The sequence below is a fragment of the Copadichromis virginalis genome, linkage group LG10 (genome assembly GCF_057382275.1).
Source record: "Copadichromis virginalis isolate Kocher_CV1m ecotype Utaka linkage group LG10, C_Virginalis_male_GT1.1, whole genome shotgun sequence".
Lineage (NCBI taxonomy): Eukaryota > Metazoa > Chordata > Actinopteri > Cichliformes > Cichlidae > Copadichromis > Copadichromis virginalis.
Window position 1 is genome coordinate 20,350,405 of NC_140627.1, and position 27,911 is coordinate 20,378,315.

A 27,911-nucleotide genomic window follows, 5' to 3' on the forward strand; every position below is an offset into this window, starting at 1 on the left:
AGTTTCCTTTCTGTTCGCAGGGCAGACCTGCAGCTTCAGAGACCTGGCACCAGAGGATCTGAAAAAATGGTATGATTTCATTTTTGCAGTCGTCATATCCCCCCCAAAATTTCAAAACGCTGTTGGTTGTTTTTCCTTCAGCAGCTTTACATTTGTCACATGAGGTGTGTTATGTTTGTCATCTCTCCATTGAACACATATGTTGTTTGCCGAAATCCTTTTTAAACCTGTCTTGTTATACATCTATTGTTTCTACTTTTAAAAATTGACAAAAGAAGCTGGCTTAGTAAGACCTCCTGAAAAATCAGTCTGGTCTCTCTTAGTTTTTCCAAATCAGAGTGATCGTTCTTGGGCATCCAACATGCAAAAGCATGTCCAGTATGATTGTGCAACAGCACAGATTTTTCTATGATATCACTTCGTAGCTCAAGACGGGATAGTCAGTCAATGTAGCAGCCAACACGATGTGCAGAAAGAAAGTCAGGTTAGAAACAGAACGTGCGACATTGACTCCTTCTTCACCTAATTCTTCTACATATTTCAGCTTTAATGAGTTGTGTTTTAATGTCTTGTGTTGCTTTTTGAGTAAGTCATCATTCTTACACGGCTGGCTCCTCCTGTTTATTTTCTCATTCAAATCAGAGTCACCGTTCTCGGGCCTCCAAGGTGCGCCACCACATCCACTGTGATTCCTGCTACAGCCGCCGCTGCAGGGCTCGGGTAGAGGCCTCTGTGTGCTGCGCAGTCATCCCCTGCCGTCTGCTCTGTGGCGCTCTCTTCCACCTGTGCAAAGAAGAGGATCACCTGCTGCTCTGCCCTAATGTGAGGGTGCCCTGCATCAACGCTGAGTACGGCTGCCCGATCCAATTGCCTCGCTCTTCACGGGCAGCTCACCTCCAGGTGTGCCCGGCCAGCGTGGTGTGCTGCTCCATGGAGTGGAACCGCTGGCCAGCCAATGACGCCCACTCCTTCCCAAACATGGAGCTGCATGAAAACCTGCTCAGAGAAAGAGCGCAGGGAAGGTGTCTGGACCTGGCCTTGGCTCTGAAAGACCAGGACCGCCTCTTTCACTCCATGAAGATGAAGAAACTGTTCCCAGAGCTGATCCAGTGTGTGGAGGAGGAGGAGAGGAAGGAAAGGAGGATGGAGGAGGAGAGAAGGAAGGAAAAGGAGAGGAAGAAAAAGGCCATGTTGGAGAAGGAGGCAGCAGAAAGGGCAGCTGCAAAACAAGCCAGTGAGCTCGCCTGGGCCTCTTTTAACACGTACAATTTGAATGATAATACCCCTGATGACAAAGAAGAAGAAGAAGAAGAAGATGAGGAGGAAGAGGTTCGGGTCGAATATGAGCAGGGGCTTACACAGGAAGAAAGAGAGGCTCTTGCAAGGGCATCAGGAATAGAGGCTGATCATCTTGAAAATTACAGTGCCTGGGAGCGAATGTTCAGCATGGAGATGGGTGGATGCAGGGAAACTGAGGGGACAGCTGTGGCAGGAAGGGGACGGGGACTGGCTAAAGGGAGGGGGAAAGGCTTGAGCACCGTTACGGAAGAAGATAAAGCAGATACCTGTGGAGGTGCAACATCATCAAACACCTGCAAACTGCTGACCAGCACTCTGAACAAGAAGAAGTTTACATATGAGCGCCTGGAGCCAATGAAGATCATCACTGTGCGCACTTTCAAAGTCCCGACCAGCTTTTCTGCCAAGCAGAGCCGCATCCGCAACCCAGGTTTTTACAAAAGAGAGAGCAAAGCTGTGGATACCAGTGACCTGGGGGTGGCACTAGAGGCAATGCCAGTGTGGGAGGAAGTTCAGGTGAGGCAAAGAAATTGAACCTCCTTGTAGACTTTTTGTAAAATTGTCCTTTTAGACCTGCAAAGGCTTTAAAAAAGTCACTAAGGTACAGCAGAAACAAGCAGTGAACACAGCACTGATTCATTCAGATTCATTCATGCATTCAGACCTATCAGCAGACAGCTGCTTATTGTTTTAAAGGTGTGTCTTAATGTTTTGCTTGATTGCTTACTTGCTTTTAGCTTTATAGTTTTCAGTCTCTATTGACCCCAGAGGAATATATGTTGCATTCTGTTTCACGAGATAGTTGCTAATGCTGTGCATTTTGTAGTTTTGTTAGAGAGGTGACCCATGAATTCAGAATGGCTGAAAAGCTCTGTAGACAAGTCCAGTAAAGGATTTCCACAGACTCAATACCTCCTTTTGCATTACTCATAATGATTTTAAGACTTTCCATGTGCATTAGTTCTTCCTGCGCTCCCATCCACAGTCCTAAGACGTGTATGTCAAAGTAATTAAACATTATAAATGATTCAGCAACCTCATAGAGCTGAATCATTGTCCTGAATTGTAAGGTCACCTTACAACAAAATGCAACAATAATAATATTAAAAGAGATTTAAAAGCCAGGAATAATATGATTGTAAAACATATAAAGCATGATGGTTATAGCTGACACCCTGATGAAAACAGAGTCTAGCTGATGAAGGTGAATGGTAATAAGTTTGAAGCGAGAAGACAAAGTTACTGAAGTTCTTTCAGGTCATTTACAAAAATGTATGTCTATTTTCATTTTTACTTTCTTCGGTAGGTTTTAGTGCTGGGACACATGCAAAAATTATAAAATAAACCACTTAAGTTGGTTATCTAAGAGGAGAGTGTGGCTTTGCTGCAGGACAATATCAGAAAGAACTGTTGGTTTTTTTTTTTGTTGTTGTTGTTGTTTTTTAGGGCTTTTAATTTCTTTTTACATTTTATAAGCCGACAGTGTGAGTGAAAAAACTTCTTTCATGTTCTTGAGCAGGAATATATCTTTCTTGTACCTTCTTAGACTGTATTTTAAATCCTGGAGCATCACAAGCCAATGGAACAAAATGTGCAGTGAACAAATATTCATGTTTTCTCAAAGTACGGAGTAAACAAACAAGTGTTACTGTTTACTGATGACGTTTTATGTCATATTTGTCATATGTTTAATAAATGAGAGTCGTTTTTGCTTTCGTTGTTGTTTAATGCTCACCAGCTACGAAGCTCCCCGATGAAATATTGCTCTGTTGTTTGATTGGCTGCTCAGGCCTCTCTGCTGTGCTCCCTGGAGAAGGAGCTGAGGGGTCACCTCATTGCAGAAAGCGTGTCCACAGACGGTCTGTTAACAGACGAAGGCACGCAGACCTACAGCTTTCTGTCGGCTCCTTTCCGGAGAAACACTTCGCTGGCCGACCTGACGGCTGTCAAACCGCTTGAGCTGCACCTTCAGCTGCAGGTGGAGAGCGTCACCAGCCGACATCACAAGGCCAGCTCTGCCTTCACCTTCCTCTGTGGACACACCTTCCAGCGCAGAGAATATGGCAAACATTACAAGTGAGTTGTTTTTTCTTAAATATTTAGGTTTTGCATCGTTTAAAGAGATTAAGACCTGAACAAGAAATACACAAAGCAGTCACTGACTCAGAATGATGCTCTAAACCCCATCTGATACTGTGAGAGCAAAGTGATCTATTTCTAATAAAAAATGTTCTGTTGTGTGCAGGAACGTCCACAGTGATATCCAGATGTGTGTAAACGGATGGTTCGAGCAGAGATGCCCGCTCGCTTACTTGGGATGCAGCTACAGCCAGAGGAGATTTCAGCCCTCCACACACGAAGCCACCATCAGCTACAAGTGAGAGAAATCACAGAGTTCATCGAAATGTAAACAAATTTAACTGTGAGCTGAAGCGTGTTAGAGGGGTACAGGGTACACATTCTAACTGCACTGTGTCCCAGTTACATTTCTAATTCACTTTCTGAGCTTTATAAACAATAAAAAAAAATCAATTCAGAGTTGTGTAGAAAATAAAAAAGCTCTTTATACAGTCATGTGATAAAGAAAGTTTACACAGGAGTGCATAGACTCCTGTGTAAACTTTAGTGCTGGGCAGAGAGTAACTGCAATAATCTGAAAAACATTTGCAAGCAACAGTGAAGTACATTTACTAATTACGTCCTTTGTACAGATGAGACCACAGTGGAGGTTTGGCAGAAACTAAGCAACATGTGAGCACAAACACCTCAAACTAACTTTAAAGCACGGTGGTGGAGGAGTGATGGTTTGCGCTTATTTTGTAGCCAAATGACCTGAGTGCACTGCAGCCACTGACTTGAACAAACAAAACCATATCAAAGTATTCAAGAGTCAAATGTGAGCCTGGGTCATGCAACAGGGCAATGATCTCAAGTACAGGGAAAGAAAGTACTTTTGCAATGACCCCGTCCAAAAACTGATTCAAATGCTGTGGTGGGAACTTAAGAGAGCCGTGCATAACCGTGCGCCCACAAACCTCCATGACACAACATTGTAAACAAGAGTGGGCCAAGATTCCTGCACAGTGATATCAAAGTCTCATAAAGTCTTGCAGAAAATGATTACTTCACGTTATTGCTGCTAAAGATGCTTCTGAATCTGAGCTGCTGAATCGTGGCGCGTGTAGATTTTTTTTTCCACACTTCTCTTTATGTCAAAGTGAATCGTGTAAATCTGCAACAACTATTTGTAACCACTTGAGGGCAGCAGAAACACACTATCAAACTGACTAGTTAAACATTTTGCACATAGTTATCTGTTCACATATCCTGCAGATGCAGAACACAGCTGTCATGTTTTGGCCTCCTTGAGTAATATTTTCTCCTTTTTGGATGTTTGTAGCTTCTACAAGCACACAAATACACTATCTGTAAGTTTAGCTCTTAATGCTTCACTCTTATATTTCATTGCTTGCAAGGTGTCCCTGATTTTGGTTTTGGGCTGTAAAATTGAAAGCATCAAACTGAACAACGCTTCAGAACTTCAGTTAATCTTTTATTTCATCACAAGTCACACTTTTAACATCACACTGTTGTGAAAATAACAAATATGATGCATAAATTAACCTTAAAGCTACTATAACTTTTATTTTAACAATCTATAACTCAGATCAGAGTCAAAGCATTTTAATCCTCTGCAAATAAAAATCCAATACTCTTTCAAAGACCACAGTTTCGTCTGTACTTTCAGCGATGATCTAGGCTGCTTCAGCCTGATTCCCACCACCTCTGTTTGCCTGGGTGACACTTCCCAGACATCCAGGAGCACGGATGCCTCCACCAGCTTTGCTTGGAGGAAGAGAGGCAGTCGAGCGGGAGGAGCGGACGACTCGCTGACCTCTCTTCCCTACGAAGTGCTGTGCCACATGGCCAGTTTCCTGGACAGCTTTTCCCTGTCCCAGCTGGCTATGGTGTCCCACCTCATGAGGCAGGTGTGCTCCTCTCAGCTGCAGGAGAGAGGGATGGTCACCCTCCGCTGGGAGAGGAAGACCTACTCTCATGGAGGAGCCAAGTGGAGGGTGAAGCAGAGGGTAAGATTGGAGCCACGCTAACAGGACTCACAGTAGACATAATGCGAGATATTTCATGTTTATCAGAATCAGAAAGACTTTATTTATCCCCAAGGGGCAATTAAGATTAGAAGTAAATATTAGAAATAAAGGCAAGAATACAGCATAAAAGAAGGAAGATATGAGGGACGAGTGCAAGTTTGGCTTTGAGCTGGAGGCACAAGAAACCAGATGATTGTTGATCTTGTTGTCATCATGTAGCAGGGTTGCCTTGATAGTAATCAAGTGATGCTACATTTAGTTTAGAAAACACAACGCTGACGTTTCTTACCAGGCTGTTTAATTGTTGAAAGCCAAAGAGGTAATCGCATGCAACATTTCACAGCAAAAAGTCAGTGAATGAATGCAATTTAACATCTTTGTAATCATGAGTCTTTTTTTCTGACTTCATGAATCACATAATTCATGCTGTGACCACTTGGAGCAGATTATATTAGAAATATTGACTTCACCCTAAAGAGCACCCTTATCTAAATATAATTGAAGCAACTTCAGAATAAATAAAAATGACAGATTGAATGGTTTCCCAGTTTGAAAAAGCAGAGGCCTGCAAATCACCTCATTTTTTAGACTACTGTAATAGTGACCATTCTGGACATTCAAAGCACTGAAAGATTTAATGTGAAATAAAATGTGAGATATCCCACTTTTGCAGTCAGGACCTTATATTTAGTTGCATCTCCATCGCTGTTCATCACTGCAGGTCTGGCAGTTCAGTACCTTGTTCTCTCCGGTGGATACGTGGTGCTTTCAGGATGTGCCGCCTATCTCAGAGCATCTAAAGGTGTGTCGTTATTATGAGAGGGAGTCCAGGACGGAGAAGATTTACCTGCCACGCATGCGAGAAGAAATCCAGCCCAACACAAGCTGCAAACCTCCCACTCTGGTTACCATGTTCCAGCAGAAGAGAATCATGATGTAGTTCACTGTAAACTGGTCTGGTTTGGGGTTTTATTGCATGTTAACTTCTTTTCCCCCTCCTTCTATTCCTATATCTCCTGCCACTGCAGTTCACTTTAAAATTACAGGAGAAAAATCACAATAAATATAAAATTAATGCTTACAGAGATAAGTTTTGGGGTCACATGTTGAACTGAATCTTAGAAACTACATATATTTAAAAATGATGTCAGAAGAGCACTGAAGTTCATTTTAATTATAAATAAATAAATCAAGCTACAGATATCTGCTGTTTTTATTCACACGTTTCTTTTTCACAGATGCTTTGCAAATGGTTATAAACTGAAATGAGAGGGATTTCATGACTAAATAGTATCACCAAACACTTTATCTTATGCATCCACATTTTATTTTATTTTATTTTGTGTTACGCCTGTAAACAAAACATATTTGCTTAGAAAATGAATTGCAAGTGCAGCGTTAACCACGTGATGAGGTAGAAAACGGATTCAAGTCACTTGTGCAGGAGTAACACAGCTCTGCTTCCCCCTAGTGGTTCTCAGTGGCATTGCGCATGTTTTTGAGGATATCCGCTTTAAACATTTTATAAAACATCGCCACGTTCATGGTGGAGATGAGACTCAGGCCGGCGGCCCCCATCATCAGGACATAACGAGGAATGTGTTCACTGTGACGGGCCAGCCAGCGGCTCATCCAGCCCAGCGTGCAGGCACGAAACACCAGAAACCTGCAGATGAAACAGAAGAAACAAGCTGACAGATACCAGTCTACACTAAAGTCACCATGCAAGGCCCAGATAGTGAAAGCTTGGGATTCAGTATCTTGCACAGTATCTGAGATATTGATGTGGGAGCAGCTGGGATAAAACTGGCACATCTGTGATTATTGGACAACAGTTTCAGGCAGATAAACACAAAACAGGCCTTTCAGGAAACAGATTAAAGAAGTAAAAGTAGAGCGCAGATGGTTTCCTGGAGGCCTCACAACTTTAAGCTCAACAATTCTGGTTACACAACCAATTATTAGGTTTCGGGGGAATTAGCTTTTTCCTCTCCTTAATAAATGAAGCCATCATTAAAAAAAATTAACGAGGCTTTACTCAGGCTAAGTTTGCATAATATTAACATTTATTTGATGTAACATATTCAAAAATGCTTTTAAAAAGGTGCTTTATGATCTTTTCCCACCTCGCATAAAAAGATCATTTCTTCCTGCTAAAAAGAATTCCTGAACCACCTACGTTCCCACGTTGAGCCAGCTGGTGATGCTGTAGGCGAGAGAGGGCTGAGGGGCGGTGAGTTCAGTGCCTGGCTTGTTCTTCCGTCCTGAGAGGATGAGGAGCTGTCTGAGATGAAGGAAAACAGAGTTGATCTCTACCAGCAGAGACACCGCTGCAAAACCCAGATAGAGGCGGGACGTCACAGCCAAACCGAAGCATGAGATCACCTGAGAGAAATGTTAAAACAGCACATGCAAAGAGACAGCAATACAACACTTTATTTACACGTTAATCATGCAAAAATCACAAGTTTTAATCATGGAAAATGTGAATTAGCTAATTTCAGACCACCCAGAAATGAATGTCAGTAAGTGATATATAGAAACCTGCTGGACCATGATTATTAAAGGCTTTATAGCCTTTAATAATTATGAATTTTTATGAATGAATTTTTACACACCATCATTAGTATTTGGAGGATGAATTTCAGGTTGTCAAGCTCCACACGTCCCCTGAGATCAGCTGATCTGTGCCAGCACACACCAGCTGATGGCTCTGCTGATTGATCTCATAATTATCAGTTTTATATTGGCTGTTATTGATGCGTGCTGAGAGGCGACGCTGCTGCCCTCCCACTATTGAAAATAATACCGCAGGAAATAACAGAATGACAACAGAAGAGAGTTTAAAATGTTAATAAATCGCTGTAAATAAAGTTTGGTAAAAGAGTTATGTAACTAAACATTCTGTGAGATTTTTTTTTTTTTGCATGAATTTAATGAATTAAGTATCTGGATAAATTAAAAACAAGCCAAACTTGATGAAGGAGAATATACTGTTGGGTAACCTCAGGAATGTGGTGACCCACTCTGAGAAAACTGGACGCAAACATATAAAACTTGAACCTTGAACTTTGATCAGAAAGGCTTGTGCAGGATTAACTGTTCGCCACGTAAAAATAAATAACTCGTTGTGTCTTTGGATAAAGTAGAACCTGCATAGAGATACTTAGCAGCACAGTCAGGAGCAAACGCACCATGACACAACATGTGCTGCCTGAAAGCAGGTCTGCTGTATGCGCTGACAGTAAAATCACAGCATAGAGCAGCACGACTGAGGTTTCGCTCACTGACCTCGTCGTTATCACCCGGATATGGGATGAGTGCTATCACCAGACTGACTCAACTTTGTGCTTGTGTTCTTAGATTACACACTCAGGAGATGAAACAGTACTCAGATCCCGTATTTTAAATGGATGACAGAAATTAAGCTTATGTGAAAGTTCAATAAGGAAGATCTGTAATCACTCATCTGCCTGCTTTCCTGGCTCTTCGGCTGCTAGTCTGTTCATTTCATTACTGCCACTTTCCCCTGCTGTCAATCTCAATACTGACATCGTTATATTCTTCATTACTACTTTCTTCTTGCCTGGCTTCTTTGAGGCGATCAGCCTCCACTCTGCGTTGTTTAAATCTGTGATCTCTTTTCAGACTCATCTCTCATCTTCACTTCACTGAACTCAGGTTTCATCTTCACCCCCACCAGCATCTCAACTCCGCAGGGTCTTGTCCAAAAAATCCTATCAAATCCTATCCTGTGAATAGCTGCATCACTCTACCTCCATATTCAAAAATGTAAAAAACAAAACAAAAAGCAGCTCATTATGATCTCTTATGAGGTCATAATTTTCACTTACATTTGTAAGGACAAGAGAGAAGTATCTTAAGTATCTTATTAACTGAGATAGATGGATTATTATTCCCTGTTTTTGTGTAAAATAAACTGATGTGTTCCCGTTACAAAAAGTGTATGTTGGTTCATGTTTTCACACTGTGTTAGCAAAAACACACCCAAGCATTAGACCCACAAAGGTCATTACCAAAGAGTGGTGGAGGAGTAGCTCCCAGGACTGTTTGAAGGGCTGGTTCAAGGCCATGTCTAGGAAGTCGCGGATAAAATACCCTGGAGGAGAGGTAGAAATATGCGTGCAGGCTAATGTATTTAAACAATGCTAAAGTATTAAACTGCTATCAAGTTATTTTTTGAAATTCAATGTATACACATTTGCATGTGTGTGTGTGTGCGTGTGTTTGTGTGGGCATCACCTGTGGATAAAGACTGTGGGAGTGCAGGGAGCAAAAGGAGATCAGGTCCTCCATCATCTGAGGGTGACGGTAAAAGCTGCAGGGCGAGAGAGCCCACAGGAAGAGTGAATATCACACGAGTAGAAAACAAACGTCCACACTACCCTGACTGCTGCGCGCCTCTACGAACCATAAAACAGCCCCCGCTCCTGTCAGGCAGCTGTGAGCTAACGACGTGCTGACATTCCTCCATTTCCAGGCTTTCCTCTGTGCCGGCTGCGGTGTTGGCAGGACTCTGATGACTGCATTGAGCAGTTTGAAAGAGCCGGCAGAGCCTCCAGTGAGAAGAAGTGTTGATTTCAAATCCATAACAATAGTTGAGCGGAGTTCACCTCACGCATGTCCAGTGCATACCTCAGTGGAAACACGCTTCATGAAAAGAGAGCATGAGACGCTTGTGTCACTGTGAGGTCACTGTTATATATCATATATTGTTTCTAGTCTCTGCCCTCTAACGCACATCACGCACACCAAGTGATAAACTCATAGCTGATAGTAAAGGGCCGTGGACACATAATGGTACGATTGCCTCTCAAGGACAACAACCCTGGCTTTCATAACTCACTTTCGCTTCATCTTTATGACATCTTTTCAGCAGTACTGTTAGGTCTGCTGAACAGTTCAGCAGCTCTACTAGCCCCACACACATATGTACACACACGCCAAGTTTTCCAACAACTGTGATCTCAACAATGTTAAAAAAAGAAACGTTTTGTGAAAGCCGAGTTGATGGCAAACTTGATGTTTGCACCGGATGTTCTTAATGAAATTCCTTGTGGCACATATGGGCGAAAATCTGATAGACGTGCAGCCTCATGTGTGAATGTGACCACAGTGCCTGACTTCAGTGTTTCTGCTTTAGAGTGAATTATAACCACCTGTGGTTGAGTAAGTGTTGCTTTGTCGCCCCTCCATTCAGCGTTCAGCCTCGTCAGCCTTTCTCTGTGCTGCCGTTGTAAAAAAACAAAAGAGCAGGGTCTCCTTTCTCTGCGACAATACGGCGGCTGAACATGAGCCGCCACAGTGCCCAAACTCTCCGCTCACTGCCTCACCGAAGACACTTTCCAGGGTGATTAGAGCCAAATCATCTACTTTTCACTGGACCAACTGGGATGCAGGTTGGGGATGGACTGGTTCCCTTGGAAATGGACTCCCATTGTTCATCTGCTGAGAGGAAAGCAAAGTGACGCAGGACTCAAATTGTTTCCACCTGAGCGTCTGAATAACCTTTAATGTCCCTGGGGTTCGCCTTGGTGTCTGCGAGCTCTTACAGCTGAATCACAGAGATGTCGACCAAGCCGTGTGAGTAGCCTCAGCAGAGTGGTGTCTGAAAGTAAACTGATGATCATTCATTTGATGACTCATTTATTTATTTATAATGTGTTTGGGCAGCCCGCGGAGAGCTCACGGACTCTGATTCAGAGAACCCATCAGAGGAGCTGACAGAGGTGGTTTGTCTGGAGTCAGACCTGCAGGATGGACAGTAAGGAGGGGATGGGGAACCTGCAAACATATGCCTTTGTGTTTTAACCACATAAACAGTTATTGCTATAAATTTTAAACTGGTCTCAGTGTGACATCTAAAACACTTGAATGATTTATAGCAGGGATGTCAAACAAAAGGGACAGGGACCAGAAACGGCCCGGCAAAGAGTCCAATCTATTTCGTTTTTGTTGTTGTTTTTTGTCCTCACAAAAATGGTTAATTTCTGTGAATAAACCCTTTTTTCTATTATTACTGGTCAGTCTGAGAAATTAGACTTTTTTTTTGTTATTTTCCACATTTATTTCTTACAATTTAAGCTCAAAGAGTCTTGCTCAGAGATTTCTTTCTTTGCTAAAGCAACATTTCTTGGCCTCTCTTTTTCTTAAATTAAGACATCTCATAACCTTCTTTTCTTTGACAGAAAGGGGAATTTTCCTTGGGGCTGAGCTGTATGTACCTCACAGTGTAAAACGCATTTGACCACAAAACCCCCTTTATTTAGATTATTTAGACACTCTGTGGGGTCTAAATGACAGTGGGGGTCCCAGTAGATGAAAGCTCCAGAGTGAATATATGTCTGTGCCATCTGGTCAAAACTGTAGATCAGACAGTGAATACCAGCCTCATAAACACGAGCCAGAGACACTGGGGCTATTGAACCTGTCTAAAACCCAACAATACTACAACAGTTTTAGTGAAAATACTACCAGGAGGCCTTGTCATTGATTGTACCCCGTCAAAAACTCCCCAAGGTTGCAGTTTTATCAAAAAAATACAGCCTCTGCGGGAACAGGGGAGGGGTAAGGCATCAACAAAGTGAGTACAGTTTATAAGGAGGATAACACGACCACCTTGTCTCTGGCTGAACTGAAGCTCTGGTTTTCAGACTTTTTCTGGCACACCACACTTCAGAATCAGCAAAAGGTTGATGGCCCACAGACTACAGTTTTCATCGGGCACTTTTTTTTAAAAATAAAAAAGCCCAAAGTATTCAAAAAATATTTATGCCCAAAATGGTAACTTTATGTAATTTGATTACATGTAAATTTTTGTGCATAATTTTGTTGTATAAATTCAATCTAAAACATTACATTTAATCTAATCTGGTCAACTAACTTACTTGATAGGTGTGCATTCAGTTTATACCCATTAATGATGAATTATTTTAATACATAAACCTTTGATTTTATACATTTCAGGTGCATTTAACTTAAAAAAATATTTTTTTCAGTCCAGATAAAGCCATCCCTGCAGACACGACGCTTCCACGGCTGGAGGAAAAGACCAAGTTGAAGTGTTAAACAAGCTTAGATGTACAAACAATGAAATTTATCTTATTCTAAAAAATTAAAAACCTCTCTCTCTCTGTGTGTGTGTGTGTGTGTGTGTGTGTCTGTTATCTCAGGATGATGGAAGTTGAAGTCGGACATCACGGTGTGCTGCTGACGCGCAGTGGGGGTAAATACAGCGCCATTGGGAACCAGTGTACACACTACGGCGCTCCACTTAGCAAAGGTATGAAGACAGGAAGTCTGAAGAGGAATTTCTGTGACATAGATGTATTTCAGTCTTGAGTCAAGTCTGGGTGCTTGTGTGGGCAGAAAAGTGTCATTTAAGGAAATTTATCTTGTCTGTGCACACTGTAAGGTATCAGACTGGTCTGAGCTTCATATGTGTTTCTTATGTTTTAATAATTTGTCTTCATCTTGTATTTTTCTTGTGCGCATCTTTGTGTGTTCAGGTTTTATTTCGGGGAACAGAGTGCGCTGCCCGTGGCACGGCTCCTGTTTCAATGTCCACACAGGCGATCTCGAGGAATACCCCGGCATCGACTGTCTACCTTGCCACAAAGTATGAACCGGAGAGACAGATTGATACAAAGCTTATGAGCACATTTGCTGTTGTTTAAATGTTTTTATTTTCGCTTTTGAAGGTCCATATTCAAAACAGCAAAGTGTATGTGTCCATAAATAAAAAGGTAAGTAGGTTACCTTTTCTGTTTTAGTAATATGAGGCCATTTTAATCTCCTGGTATCGATCTCTTCAGCGAGGAAAGAAGGCCATACACAACTAATTCTGAAAACCTTTGTCACTGAACACAGCTCCCCGCTGCATTCATGAACACTAGTTAAAACCCAGCTACAGGAAAGAGAGGCTGAAATTATTGCCAGGGAGTAACTGTTGGAGGGAGAACCTGGATTTTTATGGTGGAGGCGATAAACACCAGTTGATGACCTGACTTCAACATAGCAGACTCCTGGTACTTCTGCAACCCAAATCTGTGACCCACTGAAACAGTTAGCACATTACAAAACTTAACAAAAGAGGACCTTTGCAGTTGAAAACACAGATTAATCAAAAATGGGGAGCATATTGCTTTAAAAACTAAAACAGTTGGGCCCCAAACACTTATCATTTTGTTGTTTTTAAAAAAATAGGATGCTACAGAGTGGAATTTCCCTGCTTTTCTTAAGTGTGACGTGTCAATAAATTCATACTGAGCACATTTTCCCCTTAAAAATCATTAAAATATCAAGTTTTATCTTTTTAGTTCATCACTGACACAAACTCTTATGCTTTATTTTGATTCACATTTTTGTAAACTGGTTTGTAGCTGAAAGTTGCAGTGAACAAATGCACTGAAGGGCTGTCTCATGTGACTGGCTGATTTGATTTGAACCTAAGAAAGCAACCGTGAGTGTATTTTTAGGCAACTGAAATAATTTTCTGTTTGTAAATATCACTGTTGGTACCTACTGATGACCTGACCACGTGTTTGATCCATGATTCAGACTCTCAGGCAGGAGAAAAGGATAAAGCGTATGGGCACTGCAGTCCCAGGAGTTACTCACACTGTTCTGCTGCTGGGAGGAGGTGAGTGTGGACCAATATGTGTGTGTGGTTGTGTGGCTTCAATAGGGCACTTAACTGGCATCTTCCACCATGTCCTCTCAACAAATAAGTAAATGTAACAATTTTGCCTTGGGATTTGAGTAAATGTGTCAGGAAAATGAGCCGCTTCTCTGATCCTGCAAAAAAAGTACATGTATGCTGTACATGGATACGTGCAGGTATTAGACTGCGTTGCCTCTGATTTGCTTCCTTTGCGTGTGTGTGTGTGTTGTTTTGTGTAAGTGTAGGAGCCGCTTCACTCAGTTGTGCTGAGACGCTGCGGCAGGAAAACTTTGGTGGCAGGATCATCATGGTGACCAGAGAAGACCTCCTACCTTACGACAAAACACGTCTGAGCAAGGTTCAGCACAGCGAATAACTCGACACAAACACATGAAAGTCTCTATGAATTTTCTTCACTTCACTGGAGTTTCGCTGATTTCACAGGTGATGAATGTGGAGAGCGACAGCATCCTGATGAGGAGGATGGAGTTTTTCCATCAGTATGACATAGAGGTGTGGCTCAGGAAAGAAGTGAGTACTTCCTGTATGACAACATCCTGCATGTGCTTGCATCTGTGTTTTATCTCATAGACATTGTGACCTTGAGGTAAATCTTCATCCGGACAGCAACACATGTGGGAATGACTTGCTATCTATGTGATTGAGTCATGCTTTGAAACTGGTTGCTGATGTGTTTGCAGGCGCTTTCCGTGGACACAGACAAGAAGACGGTCACATTTGATGATGGTTCAGTCCAGAGCTACGACCAACTCCTCATTTCAACTGGCTGCAGGTACAGACAACCTCACAAATATGTGTACAAACACATACTTGGCTCCAGCACAAACACCTTCTCTGGCCTCAGGCAGGCATCAATTATTCCCCAACTAAAATATTATTGTTAGTGTCCTCTCAGTTTTATTATATATTTTTAAGTCTGCACATTTGATGGAAAAGTTTAAATAAGAAAAATATTATAATTCACTTTTACGATAAAACTAAGGAGACTTTATTAAGCTGAGTCTCAGAGTAACACCACCTTTTCTGAAAAAGCTGGGTTGCTGCATAAAAGGTACCTAAAACAGCATGCAGAGGTCAGCAAATCTCATAAACCCACAGTAGAAGATAGAAAACACATCAAAAGTTTAAAACGAGAAAATTTACCGCTTTGAGATATAATTAGTCGTTTCAAAAAATCTGTGAAAGGATCATGGAGCATCCACTTTACTTTACAACAGAGTGAGTTGCTTCTGATCCCTGTCCTTTAGAGCAAAGGGTCTGGATGTTCCTGGCATGAACTTGGGGAATATCAAGATGTTGGAGACGCCAGAGGACGCCCGGCAAATCCACGCAGCCTGTACGGGCTCTGATGTTGTCCTCGTGGGAACCTCATTTGTTGGTACTGATTACTATGGTTTAGAGCTGGGCGATAGAACGATAACTATATGTATTGCGAAATAACTTTTTCTCGATAGAAAAGTTAAACTATTGTGATAGGCCTCATCTCTCTTGTCCTCTTAAAAAAAAAAGAGGAACAGCCAATCCAAATTAACTAGCGCAGAGCCGAACCAATCACAGCCGCAGCGTCACGTCACGTGACTTGTTACGTACAGCACAAGTGCCAAGCCGCACATGTGTATTTGTTTTGGAAAGCAGCCAGCTGCCGTGCCGCCCGGGTAATGGAGGAAATGAGTGTGCTGACTAGAGAAAAATCAACCGAGAGCGTGACCGAAGGTTACCGAAGAGAAAACAGATGATGGTTCCAATGCAGGTGTTCTGGGAATCCATCCTACCTGACAAACCATCCTACCTGTTGTTTCTACGCATGCGCACAACACGAAATTCAGTGGCGTCCTACCTTTGTGAATATAAGCTAGAAGCATAATTTTACAGCTAGAATTCAGTGGCAAATCATCTTACCTTTGTTAATAAGAGCTAGAAACATACTCTGACGGGTATAAATACGTGTCAAACCATGCTACCTTTCTGAATGTGACCTACAAGCATACTTTAATGGGTAAAATGAAGTGGCAAACCATCCTGGCTTTATGAATGTGAGCTACAAGCATACTCTGATAGGCAAAGTTAAGTGGCAAACTGTCATACCTACTTACATTTGTGCTGGAATTACTATGACAGCAGAAATGTGCATAAACTACTTACGGTAGGACGTTTTGCCAAAGTAGGACGTTTTGTCAGAACACCGGAGAGATTGTTGTACGGAAGAGCCATAGAAGTTCCGTAGTGTGACGGTATTTCGGCTATTTCAAGTCTGACAAAAAACAGAGTAGCGCGCACTGTAAATTGTGCCGAAAGCAAGTCTGGAAATACAATAAACCGGTGCATGCTCAATCTCTGACTGGAAGCTCTATTTCGTCATTCGGCTTTTGTCAGACTAAAGTAACTGTTAAAACTGTTTGAAAAGCTCAGCTATACAACAAGGAGAGATTGAGAATTTCCTTTTAGTTCTCAGTTTATTTGATATTGACAAAAGTTAGTCAGTTTTGTCTGTTCTTCTGTAAAACAAACTAAGATTTATTTTTAGAATTAATATTTTGTTTCTAAGTGGAATTGACAATTTAGTCTGTTTCGTTTGTTCTATTTTGGAACTTAAACGCTTTAGCGGCTGCCTTTTGTGTAGTTTGCAATATTTGCCTTTATTTATCTGAAAAAGTCTCATGTTCCTTAAGTACATCTACCCTGTTGAACTTATTATGGGAAATAAATATTTAAATAAAAACAAGCTGCTGATTATTTCACATTTTACTTGTGAGCAACGGCACATTTAAATCTTACAAATATAGTTATATGGCTTATATCGTGATATATATCGTTATCGCCTGAAGTGAAAAAAACATATCGTGATATGAAAAAATCTTATATCGCCCAGCTCTACTATAGTTACTATGTGCACATTTGTATTGCCTGGATTTGTGTAGAAAACAAAGCTAGTGGAATTATATGCTTTAACTGTGAAAACTTCCTTTTTTCCTTTCTTCCCTATTTTTATATAGACCCAAAAGCCTACAAAAGAGAGGAAAATAAAAAATTTAGTTTACAGCATCAACATCTTTTAGCTTTATTTTTCTCTTTTTTTCTTTGTCTTTTTGTTCGCATCATATGTCAAATATTAAGTAAAATATATTATTCACACTGATATTCGCTCCAGCACCTACAATTACATGTTGCTTTCAGGCATGGAGGTGGCATCTTACTTGACAGACAAAGCCTCCAGTATCACAGTGATAGGCAGCAGTGAAATGCCGTACCAAAATACATTAGGTCCTGAAATCGGCAAACTCACCATGACGGTAAGAAAGATGAAGAGATTGAGATGTACGTGTTATTCCCTGACAGTAGTTCATCTCCAGCTTACCCGTTTGTTGTTCACTCTTGTTTCTGTAGATGCTGATTGAGAGAAATGTGAAATTCTACATGAATGATAGCGTGACAGAGATCCGAGGTGTGAATGGCAAGGTAAAGTGAGGAGATAAACTTCATTCCAGTGTCACGATTTGCACTGGCAGAACATGTGGATGGAGAAAGAGGACCCAAATGCAGACACTTGGAACAAAACTATAATATAACAAAAGGCGAGCCGTTTATTTGAGGTTGGGAAAAGGTACAAAACAAAAGGCAGATGCACACTGAGGCGAAACTAGAACTAAACTGGGAAAAACTAAATGCTAAACACAACAGACAAAGAACAAAACCTTGAACATGACAAAAACCTGGAAACATGGAGGCATGACGAGAACTCAACAGATGACCTGACAAGGAATCAATGAAAACACACAAAATGCACACTGGAGGTGATCAGGGGAAGTGGAAACACATGGGTGACAGCTGATTAGAATAAACATATTGATGCCACAGGGGAAGTGAAACTAAACACAACGAACACGGGACACCAAACCTCTTCAAAATAAAACGAGAAACATAATGAGATGCAGACATGAAACGCATGAAGAGTGACGGAAACTTAAACAGAGGCATGAAGACACAAGGGAAATCTAATAAACAATGAACTATAACAGGGCATCATAGGCAAAAAAGAAATGAACTTAGATAAGCTAATGAACTTAAACATAAACCATAAACATCAAAATATATTAAGACTCAAAAGGCTGGGTCAAATGGCCCAGGATTGTGACGCCTAGTTTTAGATAAGAATATCAGCAGTTTTATCTTCAGTAATGAAAAAAAAAATACTAACACTGAGTTCTTCCTGTCACATTCTGTTTTATTCCTCAAGGTGAAGGAGGTTGTGCTGAAAAGTGGAAAAGTTATCCCAGCTGAAGTTTTGATTGTAGGTATTGGTAAGTGGAAACATATCAGAGTCTTTTATGAGTCTTTTATTAAGCAACACAGAATTCTTGAAAGCTTTTATAATCAGAATCAGAATCAGAATCAGAATACTTTATTAATCCCGAAGGAATATATGTATATATTCACTTAAATTACTGTTGCCAGCATATTGTAAATATGTCTGATGTTAATGTTAAATGACTTGTTGAAATTGTATACAAATAACTGAGTGAAATGACCTGATTAACTGCTCCTATTTTTCCTCCATTAGGCACCATGCCGAACTCAGAGTACCTAAAGGACAGTAAAATACAGATGACCTCAAAAAACTTTGTAAAGGTCGACAAGGTCAGCGGTTCACCCGATTATCTACAGCACATAAGCCTGACTTGTACTTTTTCCCCAAACTTGTGCTTTGGAACATTGATCATCAGTTCTCTGTGTGTATCCCTCCTGCAGTACATGCACACCAATGTCCCCGATGTCTTCTGTGGTGGTGATCTGGCCATGTTCCCACTGGCCATTGCTAAAAACAGGATGATTAACATTGGACACTGGCAGATGGCACAAGCACAGGGTGAAGCAGGAAACATATAGACTTAACTGGAAAGTTTCACAAAGAGACTTTGATGCACAAAATCAATGTTTGACATTTACCATGGGAAGCACAAAAGCTGTTAAAATGTCATCTATGGGAAGCGGGACTAAATTCACGAGAATTCTGGGTCAATTTATATTACTTAAAGCTCCAAAACTGACATCAACACTGTCAACCTTACCTTTGCTCTCTCCTTCAGGCTGGAGTGTTTACTAAGCATTCTGATGAATACAAACAATAACAAATTAAATATCAATTTGCATATATACATTTTAATTTGTATAATTTTTGCTATTGCTTAAAAATTTATGGTGCTATTGATTCATGGTCTCAAAAACTCATGTATAAAATATGATACACTGGGTGTTACAGGGTAAAATCCCATATATGTCATTTACATGTTAAACTTTTTTGTGTGTGTGTTAAGGGAGAATAGTAGCTCTGAACATGCTAAACAAAACAACTGAACTGAACTCAGTCCCTTTCTACTGGACTGTCCTTGTGGGTAAGACCATCCGATACACAGGTGGGTATACACACACACGTAAATATTTACTGGCACACAAAAAATCAGGTGTCTTATTATCATTATTCATGTGAAGTTATTACATCTTTCTTTTCAGTCTTTGCCATCCAAACTGTTTATTTTACTGCCTGAAAACACTGTAGATAAACCCTCTGTGATAGATTTCATATGTTTCTGCATGCCATTGTTGAATGTTTGCTTTGGCTGTGTGCAGGCTATGGGGAGGGATACACTGAGCTCGTGATAAAAGGACAGTTTGAGGACAGGAAGTTCCTCGCATTGTACATTAAGTAAGTTGTTGTTAAAACTGTATTCAACTGTGATAGAAAAAATGTAACCATTAAATAAATACCCAGATGTGTATGTTTGGAATGTTTTTTTCCCTGTAGGGATGAGGAGGTCATAGCAGCAGCTGGCCTGAACTTTGATCCAGCAGTGTCGGCAGTAGCTGAGAGACTCGCAACAGGAAAAGTCATCACAAAAGACGAGGCCCAGTATGTAAAATCGTTCAGTTTGTTTTACACTTTGTTTCTATATTCCCATCTTCTGATTATTTTAGTCAAACTGAATCTGAACAATATGACTCCAGAGAGACAATGTAGAGAGATTTATTTTTGTGAAAAATGAGCCATGTTTCTTACCTAGAGGTTGGTGGAGTCCAAAAAAAGATCTAACAGAGTTTCATTGTTTAAGTTAGACACCACAGGTGGTCAGGAACATGACTTCAAAGCTGTTTTGAGACATGATGTCCAGACATTGTTCGGATAATCAAGCCATTGCCTTGTTTCAAGCTGGCCTTTATTACACGTAGCATTCAAAAGAGATTCAGACAAGTTCTAACTAAACAAATACTTTTGTCTCTGGTGATGCCTGGGATCTGGGTAGAACATGAATGCTTCTCACATGGGCTCAATCAAACTTTTCATAGGCTTTGTAAAAATCTCAGATAACTAAAATTTGAAAACAGTTTTTCATGGCATCATTAGAGACGTCCCTGCATAGGTCAGTGTCTTTTTTGCCCATGATATCATCTTGTTTTGAAACCAAACATGATGAATGAGGTGCATATCTGACTAAGAAATATGGAACACACTTGTTAGCTAGGAGCATCTTAATTTCAAAATACAGCATATCCTGTTTAACACTCAGAAAAAATGTTTCCTGAGACCCTGCTACTTCTAGCAGCAGTCACATCATCAATAAACAGATGATCTGGCAGCCATACATGCCCATGCCCTAACGCTGTCACCATGTTTCAAGTTAATCTTGGTTTCATCTGTCCAAACATTATATTAGAGCTGCATCTTCTCTTTGCATGTTTTCTGGTAAAGTCTGATCTGACCTGCTTGTTGCAAACGCGCTGTGTTTCCATTCTTGAAGGCATCTCTTGATTGTTGACCATAACAATGATACCTCCTGAAGAGTATTCTTGACTTTTAAATGCTGAATGTTGTGAAGTTGCTTTACATAGCCTCCATCATCCTGCACTTACAGTTTTAAGAATGAGCTAGAATGGTCATTCAGCCACTCCTAATTTTTTTTGGTTTTTCAATCTAATGATGACTCACTCGCTCACTTGCTTTGGTATCTCTCTGGACCTCATATTGGGACTTCCAGGAAGACGTTGTTTCTGCTTAATTTCTGAATGAATAGCAAGAGAACAGACCTTCAAGGTCATATAAGCACCTGACAGTCATCTGTCCAATTAACTTTCTGAAAAAAAGGGAGCTTTGTATAAAAAAGGTTTTAAAAATGGATGTATCTATTGCAATACTTTTGTTAAACATCTTGAATTAAAGCTGAAAGTCAGCACATCGCATGGTGATTGATTTAAAATTCACCGTGCTGGTGAATGGAGGCAGAATTACACAAGATAAGTGGAAATCTACATAAAAGCATTTTTTGAAATATTTTTTCTCTCTCTGACAGATCAGACGACCTGAGCTGGCTGCAGCTGTCCTGATATTCAGCTCCTTACACTCGTCTGTCCAATGTTCGTTCCTCCGTATGTCTCTTCTTCAGCACGGCTCACAAAAAGGACCAGGGGGAGTTTGGAAATGTGGATTGAAACTTTTCAGTCGGAAGAGACAAACTTCACTTGCGGAGGGAAGGAGCACCAAACACAGTGAAAGCTGCAGTAACAGCTCAGCATCTAATACGGGCTGTGTGGAAGTGCATACCATGCATTCAGTGCTCATGTGAGGGGGAGTCCAAATGTCAACAACAGATACCTCAAAAAGATGCAGCTTATAGGTCTTCTTTTTTAAATCTAATTTTTTTGTCATTAATTTAACAGATTTTTTATTTTATTTCATGGATTTATGTCTCCAGGAGTGTTTCAGTAACAGTCCAGAGACATCGCTGTTTAAGATGCCTCAGTATGTTCTCTGCTGTTAGTATTTAAAGCTCACTTTTACTTGGATGGGGCAGCTGGAAAAACATAAGTGACCTTAATGCCCACTACATCCGCGTTCGTGGTCCGGTCAGTGAGTTGGGGGGGGATTAGGAAAACAGAGGCAGCAGTGTTCAGCTCTTTGAAACAGAGATGCTGAAACAGGCAATGGTAACAAAATACACCAACAGCAAACAATAGGCCTGCAGCAAACAACGAACAAAAGCACTGCACAACAGAAATGCTGCGTTTCTCTCTCTCCCCCCGCCTCAATCGCTCTGCTGCTATCTTTAATTCACACCTCAGCTTTTACTGTTCGCTCTCAGCAGGATGCCTCAGTTCACCCAGGACCTTTCAGGGCCAGATCCAGTTAGTAGTACCAGTAGTGATATTTTAGGTGGTAGTAGGTGGTAATGGCTTTTTTTTCTCTCTGTACTAATGTTGCCTGTCAAAGATTTAGTTTTTTTTTTCTTTGCAAAGGGCAGGCTAAACAGTTTTTTTTATTAGCATTTGAATTGAAACTTGTTGCTTGCCATTTTAATAAAATTGAAGCTCTTATCTTATGTAAGAGAAATAAAAATTGGCTAATTGTGCAAACCTAAATACAATGAAAATCAAGCTCTGGTGATGCAGGGGGAAAATGGCTAATTTTACAGAGAATTATGGATAGAGCAGGTGTATTTCATTGCACAGGAGATGACTGACTCCTGTGATATTCAAGTTACCTCATTTCTGTATGTACAATGCATTTACAGTATAATGCTGTAAATTCACAGGAACCCAGTCACTCTGTAACAACGAGTAATCTATGATATCCTCGGTATAAGAACATTATTAGATTTGTTTTCTTGAGGTGACAAGAAGAAGACACATTGATGAGCATCATCAGCCCTCTTGTTAGTAACAGCGTTGTTATCATTTCAAAGTGATTCTTGATGCCAAGAGTAAGAATAAAAGTGAAGTACTTGTCATTTAAACATTTTTGTCTTGTTTTCAACTTTGAATTAAAAAAAAACTCAGGCATATCAGTTTGGTCTCTGTTGTATTTAGTGACTCATGAGAACATATGATTCACTCAGAGAGGGACTGTTCTGACATCTATTGTCCACCAGTGGTAGTGTTCCTACACAGAGTGGACAGAAACAGGAAGTAATCTGTCCCACTTCATAAATGTACACCTATAATTACACTTAATTCTTTATGCGATTTGAAGGACATTTAAGATGTTGTATGTTACTGCATTTGCTCATCAAACATCTTAGAGACAGTAAAAGATCTATAGCACAAAGAGCCTTAAGCTGCATCCACACATGAAGTGATTTCGAGTTATGTGGTGACCAGAAACCTTTGAAAGCCAATGAAACTTGGTAGCAATTGCAGGTTTTAAGAAACTTTGGCCCACTAGACAACTATAGAACTATAGAAATGTATGTTTTTTGTATGCTAAACGTCTTCACATTGACACAAAGGGGAGTGTCTGGCCCACTTATGGCCAAATTGGTTTGTATGTGATGCAACATGCAAAATCAGTTTGACATCCTTTCATTAGAGGATTGACATATGATAGGGTGGTAAATACATTATAGGGTTACCTAGGCAACCACAACCTGGAACGTCTACTAGTAGCCAAACATCTGTGTCAAAGTGATGCTTTACAGACAAACTGCTTCCTGTGTGGACGGGGAGACATCATACTATAATTAGTTTATGCATATGTATGGATGTATGTTTGCATGTTCCCTATTTCCTCCTGGGGGAGTGGAGCCATCTTGATGAAACTTTGCATAAACATTGCTTAGGGAACTGCGAGTGCCAGCATCTATTATGCATATACAAACATTTTCCAAAAATCACATATACTGTTAAGAAAAAATTTAATGAACACTTTATATTTAGACTACAGCATCAAGTCAAACTTCTAGAATATTGATCTGTTCAATTAAGTAATTGAAGGGGTTGTTAATATGTTTTAGCTGCTTTGACGAAATTAACAGCAGGTGGGACAACAATGAGACAAGCCCCAAAACAGGAATGATTTTACAGGTGGAAGCCACTAACATTTTTTTCCCTTCTCATCTTTTCTGATTTTTTTTCAGTAGTTTGGCATTCGCATAGCTCATATATGTATGTATATTTGTATGATCTTTATCTGCTGCATGTAGCGTGGTGATTTTCTTGTCTGCATAATTGTGGCTATAAAGTTCAAATGTGATAAACAGACACCCACTGCCATTTATCAGTAAGGGATTTAGTGTTACACAGTTAACAGTTTAGAGGAGCAACAAAGAGAAATAATGAGTTCAGGACTTTGCACATTAAATTGTTGCTCCATCGTGTCACCAACAAGCTTTTTACTGTGTTTACTGTATTGTGCTTAGACTGACAGCAGAGCAGCGCTTTGTTACAGTCACATTGCCACCCCCTCTCTGCTGGACATCTTTCTTTGTGGTTCTCATGCTGTAATGGATCAGCCCCCCTTCACTTCACTGACAGATGTGAGTTGGGTTCATGTTATGTGATCCCGACCGGGTTTTTGCCCTGAAAGATCAACTCAACTTCTTAAGGTGTGCTCAGCAGGAGGCGTTCTTGTCGTGAAAGCTGTGGCATTGTGGTTATGTACTTTGAACCTAAGCATTTCTGTTGGGGCGTTTTAAAGGGTGTTCAGCTGCTCAGTTTCTCTTTGGTCCAGTGTCTTAACAGCACCCTAGGATCTTTACTTTGTGTCTCACACTGCATAAATCTATTTTAAACTGTGAACAAATAAATCCCGAGGCCACTAACAGCATAAGGCTCTCTTTTGCTTCTTTAATTCAGTGTCTGCTCAGCTGCAGTAATGACGCAGCCTCCTGCTGGTCACATTTAGCTGGAACCTTTTTCTCTTTAGGAAAAGTCTGTCTTAAGGCGTCCTGGGTTTCTTTTAACAGAGCCTCTCTGTGTGCAATGTACCGCTGCCGCCTGTTGGCCCTGTACTGCTCCAGTCTCTTTGCCTCAGCCTGGGGATCCTGCAGCACTCCCTCCCACCTCAGGCTGAGAGTCTGAGCTGGGAGAGAGTGCTGCGGGACATTGAGCACTGTCACGTATCCCTGAGCAGTATCTCCGTTTCCATCGCTTTTATGGTTCTCTGTCAGCGTGGCTGGAGAGTCCTTGCGGTGATTTTTCCTCTTTCGTTCTCGTTTCTTCTTAGTGGAGGCTCTGATCTTGGGAACCTGGTCTTGGGACTGACCCGGACTCTGAGGAGGCACAAGGGCCAGCGGCAAGATGTCAGGAGGCAAAGATACAGCCAGAAGTTTCTCTGTAGGGAAGCATTATAAACATGTAGGGAAACTAGCAAACAAAACTGAGGCTTCCTATTACTAATGACTTCCTATGGAGATTAAGGACTTTTGGCTTGGGTTACAGTAGAGAGCTATGATAGGTTAATGAGGAGGCACGGGGTCGATTCTCTAACGACCTATTCAAGTGATTTGAGGGATGAAACATGAGGGTCAGATGTTTTTCCATGCCTTTTTTTTTCTCTGTAGCATGACCAATAATAAATCAATGCTGTGCTGTGAGAGTTTCAAGAGCTTTTTATTAGGTCACAGTTTATCATTTCAGAATGGTTTCTGTAACATACATTTCATGGTCTGCTTCTAATATCCTTTCAATAACAAAAAATGTGGCACTGTAATTTAATTTCCTCTCCTCTAACGTGCCCTCGAGGCACAAATCTAATTTTCAGTGCTTTTCAGCACGAGGACTTCATTTTTCTAGATTTTGAGGTTGTCTTTGATTCAGAGATAGGCAGGTAGATCCATCACATATTCTTTTCATAAACTTTCAGTGTAGTGATTTTACTAGTTAAGGGAAAACACATAATATTATATATGAATCAGAACTTGAGTTCCACTGATAAAAAAAAAGAGAATAAAATACCTGCATTTTCACAGTTGGAAACAATGCCTTTGTTTCTTTTCTTCTTTGTCTGCATACTGGTGTCTCAGTGCCGATGAGTAGGTCTGCTCACGCCAAACCAACTGATGAACAGGATAAAATTCTTCTTAGATTATTCTTCTTACTCACTGCAGGCAAGAAACCTCGGTGGAAACAAGTAGCCTGTCAGCAGCTGCCCTTCAATCTTATTTATTTAAAACAAATACGTTTTCTACAAACGGGGGGAGATGGGCTAAGTACTGCGAGCTGCAGAGCTACCTTTTGTGCCTCACAATCACGCTACACCGCCAAGTTGCCAAGTGACGCCTCTCCATGGCAACAGGACACACCTTCCCAGAGAAGAATGTCTTCGGGTCTCGTCGACACGTCAAACGAAGTAAGCCGAATTCGAGCTGCACTGTTCGTCTTTGCTCTGTGATCCTGACCGTGCTGCCAGCTGCCAGTGAATCAATCACTTTGACAATGAAGACATTTTAGAAACAGAAGGATGAACCTCATAGACTTTATTTGTTTAGCTGTTTTTATCTGACGCATTAAGTTTGCTGTTGATTTGGGAACCACGAGAAAGTTGATGGGAATCACGGGAAATCATGAGAAAGTTGAAATTGAAAACAAGTCTTATTTTTGTCTTCTGGGGAATACAGTGACTTGCATGAAGCGCGAATAGGAAACCAGTGACAGACAGGTATTGTGTATTTGAAATCGGTACGTTACACACATCATGAATAATGTGATTGTTGCCCAGGGTTAAAGCAGTTGACCCCGACGTGATTTGAACACGCAACCTTCTGATCTGGAGTCAGACGCGCTACCGTTGCGCCACGAGGTCTGTACTGTGCAACAAACAGGTTAAAAAAAATAAAACACTGAAAGAGCTACGAGCCTCTGGGCAGTGACATAATCTTTAAAAAATAGTTTCTATTTTCAAAATCAAAAGAAAAACTTTGTCATTGTGATTATTTAAGTTTATAAAAAGCTGGAAAGTAAAAAAAAAAAGGGTTTTAATCATGTTTAAGGGACTGAATGCCATCTGTAAAACTTTCGTCCTTCACACTCCTGCATGGGGATTTCAAAGCACTTCCACTGCATGCTGTGTGGTATTTTCTAGGGAGTTTCCATCCTTTTCCTGTTCCACAGAGTCGTGATCACCACTGGTTCCTTGTACTGCACACACATCTGCCTTTTCCCATAATTATTAAGTGTTACATGCACTTTAACCTTCCTATTAATTTCCAAGTAGCTAATTTTGGCCCCCGGGCGCTATGCTTGGTCTGCTCTTAAACGCTAAACGCAGCAGTGCTAAAAATAGACTCAGTGCTGGATTTCAAGCGGGTCTGTCCTGGTTCTGCATTTCCCCCACATATCTGTGATCTTCCAACAAGAACTACAGGAGGAAAAGGGACAAACCATCTGCTGAGTCACAGAGGACACGTAGCATTTATGCATGCAGTGGTGACAAAGTTCAGAGTGAGACGCGATAGAAAGGTTTTTAAAGTCCTCTTTTTCCAAACGACACTGTTGGAACTGTCAAAAATAAAAACACTTTAAAAAAAACAGGATTGCATAAATGAGCAAGCAAAACTGATAAATCATGGGCAAAACAACAAAAGAGATCAAGTTTCCACAGCTAAACACATGAAACACGTGAACCACCTTTGACCCAGAATATTACATTTTCCACTTCTAGGTCATGTGACTGTGTTACATTTCATGCGTTTTGACCCATGCCTCTGTCACGTCTTGCGCTGGTGTGCTTACACTCTGGCTGCGGTGGAGGAAGATGTGACTCGCGTGCTTCTCCATCTGGTGCAGACATAATTACACAAACAGATTTTTACATGCAGTAAGTGCACTGGCATCTGCTTGTGAGGCCACTGTCAACAACAGCTCAAGTGCTTTTACAAACATGACAAGTTAGATTTTTTTTGAAGGTGCATTAAATAAATCACAATCCTGTAACAGTAGGTGTTTTACAGATGAGAGTTCATTACTGGTATTCCCCCAGGCACTCTAGACATGTATAGCAGTTTTCAGAGAGCACTTAGATCATTTTATATGCTGAA

At 40.9% G+C, this 27,911-nt stretch overlaps 4 protein-coding genes and 1 non-coding gene across 6 annotated transcripts; 2 read left to right on the forward strand and 3 right to left on the reverse strand.

The window, feature by feature from the left end:
- Positions 1-9: 9 nt before the first annotated feature.
- LOC146700371 (F-box only protein 40-like) lies at positions 10-6,607 on the forward strand. The gene is made up of 6 exons (XM_085470538.1): positions 10-69; positions 643-1,815; positions 3,089-3,375; positions 3,545-3,676; positions 5,048-5,387; positions 6,130-6,607. Exons 1-6 carry the CDS (start codon positions 67-69, stop codon positions 6,346-6,348), a joined length of 2,154 nt encoding a protein of 717 aa, XP_085326664.1. The 5' UTR covers positions 10-66; the 3' UTR covers positions 6,349-6,607.
- A 247-nt stretch (positions 6,608-6,854) lies between these two features.
- Positions 6,855-9,903, reverse strand: LOC146700372 (TLC domain-containing protein 2-like). Its single transcript, XM_085470542.1, has 5 exons — positions 9,841-9,903; positions 9,672-9,747; positions 9,446-9,528; positions 7,588-7,793; positions 6,855-7,074 (listed from the first exon to the last, which is right to left on the reverse strand). The coding sequence occupies exons 1-5, from the start codon at positions 9,901-9,903 to the stop codon at positions 6,876-6,878; spliced, it is 627 nt and encodes a 208-aa protein (XP_085326668.1). The 3' UTR covers positions 6,855-6,875.
- Positions 9,904-10,996: 1,093 nt separating this feature from the next.
- On the forward strand, positions 10,997-22,924 carry aifm5 (apoptosis inducing factor mitochondria associated 5). The gene is made up of 19 exons (XM_085470543.1): positions 10,997-11,012; positions 11,103-11,193; positions 12,602-12,711; positions 12,938-13,047; positions 13,130-13,174; positions 13,989-14,070; positions 14,337-14,449; positions 14,536-14,622; positions 14,793-14,884; positions 15,360-15,490; positions 17,287-17,402; positions 17,497-17,568; positions 18,347-18,410; positions 18,671-18,747; positions 18,859-18,976; positions 19,425-19,523; positions 19,738-19,813; positions 19,913-20,017; positions 21,453-22,924. Exons 1-19 carry the CDS (start codon positions 10,997-10,999, stop codon positions 21,484-21,486), a joined length of 1,638 nt encoding a protein of 545 aa, XP_085326669.1. The 3' UTR covers positions 21,487-22,924.
- Positions 22,925-23,772: 848 nt separating this feature from the next.
- LOC146700374 (uncharacterized) lies at positions 23,773-26,165 on the reverse strand. 2 transcript variants are annotated; one of them, XM_085470545.1, is made up of 3 exons: positions 26,107-26,160; positions 25,831-25,991; positions 23,773-25,207 (listed from the first exon to the last, which is right to left on the reverse strand). In XM_085470545.1, the coding sequence occupies exons 2-3, from the start codon at positions 25,883-25,885 to the stop codon at positions 24,726-24,728; spliced, it is 537 nt and encodes a 178-aa protein (XP_085326671.1). In that variant the 5' UTR covers positions 25,886-25,991; positions 26,107-26,160; the 3' UTR covers positions 23,773-24,725. The 2 variants fall into 2 exon arrangements, with proteins under 2 accessions (XP_085326671.1, XP_085326670.1); XM_085470544.1 differs by having other exon boundaries at positions 25,831-26,165.
- Positions 26,166-26,605: 440 nt separating this feature from the next.
- On the reverse strand, positions 26,606-26,677 carry trnaw-cca (transfer RNA tryptophan (anticodon CCA)). The gene has a single exon. It is a non-coding gene; the product is annotated as a tRNA-Trp (tRNA).
- Between the last annotated feature and the right edge of the window lie 1,234 nt (positions 26,678-27,911).

Bases quoted from the DNA above. Each gene is read 5' to 3' on its own strand.
- LOC146700371 (XM_085470538.1), top strand. The intron at 1,816-3,088 runs GTGAGGCAAAGA...TTGGCTGCTCAG, and splicing joins CAGTGTGGGAGGAAGTTCAG to GCCTCTCTGCTGTGCTCCCT. The intron at 3,376-3,544 runs GTGAGTTGTTTT...TGTTGTGTGCAG, and splicing joins GAATATGGCAAACATTACAA to GAACGTCCACAGTGATATCC.
- LOC146700372 (XM_085470542.1), bottom strand. From the start codon at position 9,903: ATGGAGGAATGTCAGCACGTCGTTAGCTCACAGCTGCCTGACAGGAGC. The intron at 9,529-9,671 runs GTGATGCCCACA...CCTCTCCTCCAG, and splicing joins CCCACAGTCTTTATCCACAG to GGTATTTTATCCGCGACTTC. The intron at 7,075-7,587 runs GTAGGTGGTTCA...TTTCATCTGCAG, and splicing joins AGCTGGCTCAACGTGGGAAC to GTTTCTGGTGTTTCGTGCCT.
- aifm5 (XM_085470543.1), top strand. The intron at 14,450-14,535 runs GTTCAGCACAGC...CTGATTTCACAG, and splicing joins ACAAAACACGTCTGAGCAAG to GTGATGAATGTGGAGAGCGA. The intron at 19,814-19,912 runs GTAAGTTGTTGT...TTTTCCCTGTAG, and splicing joins TTCCTCGCATTGTACATTAA to GGATGAGGAGGTCATAGCAG.
- LOC146700374 (XM_085470544.1), bottom strand. From the start codon at position 25,885: ATGCAGACAAAGAAGAAAAGAAACAAAGGCATTGTTTCCAACTGTGAA. The intron at 25,208-25,830 runs GTATTTTATTCT...GCTTCCCTACAG, and splicing joins TTCCAACTGTGAAAATGCAG to AGAAACTTCTGGCTGTATCT.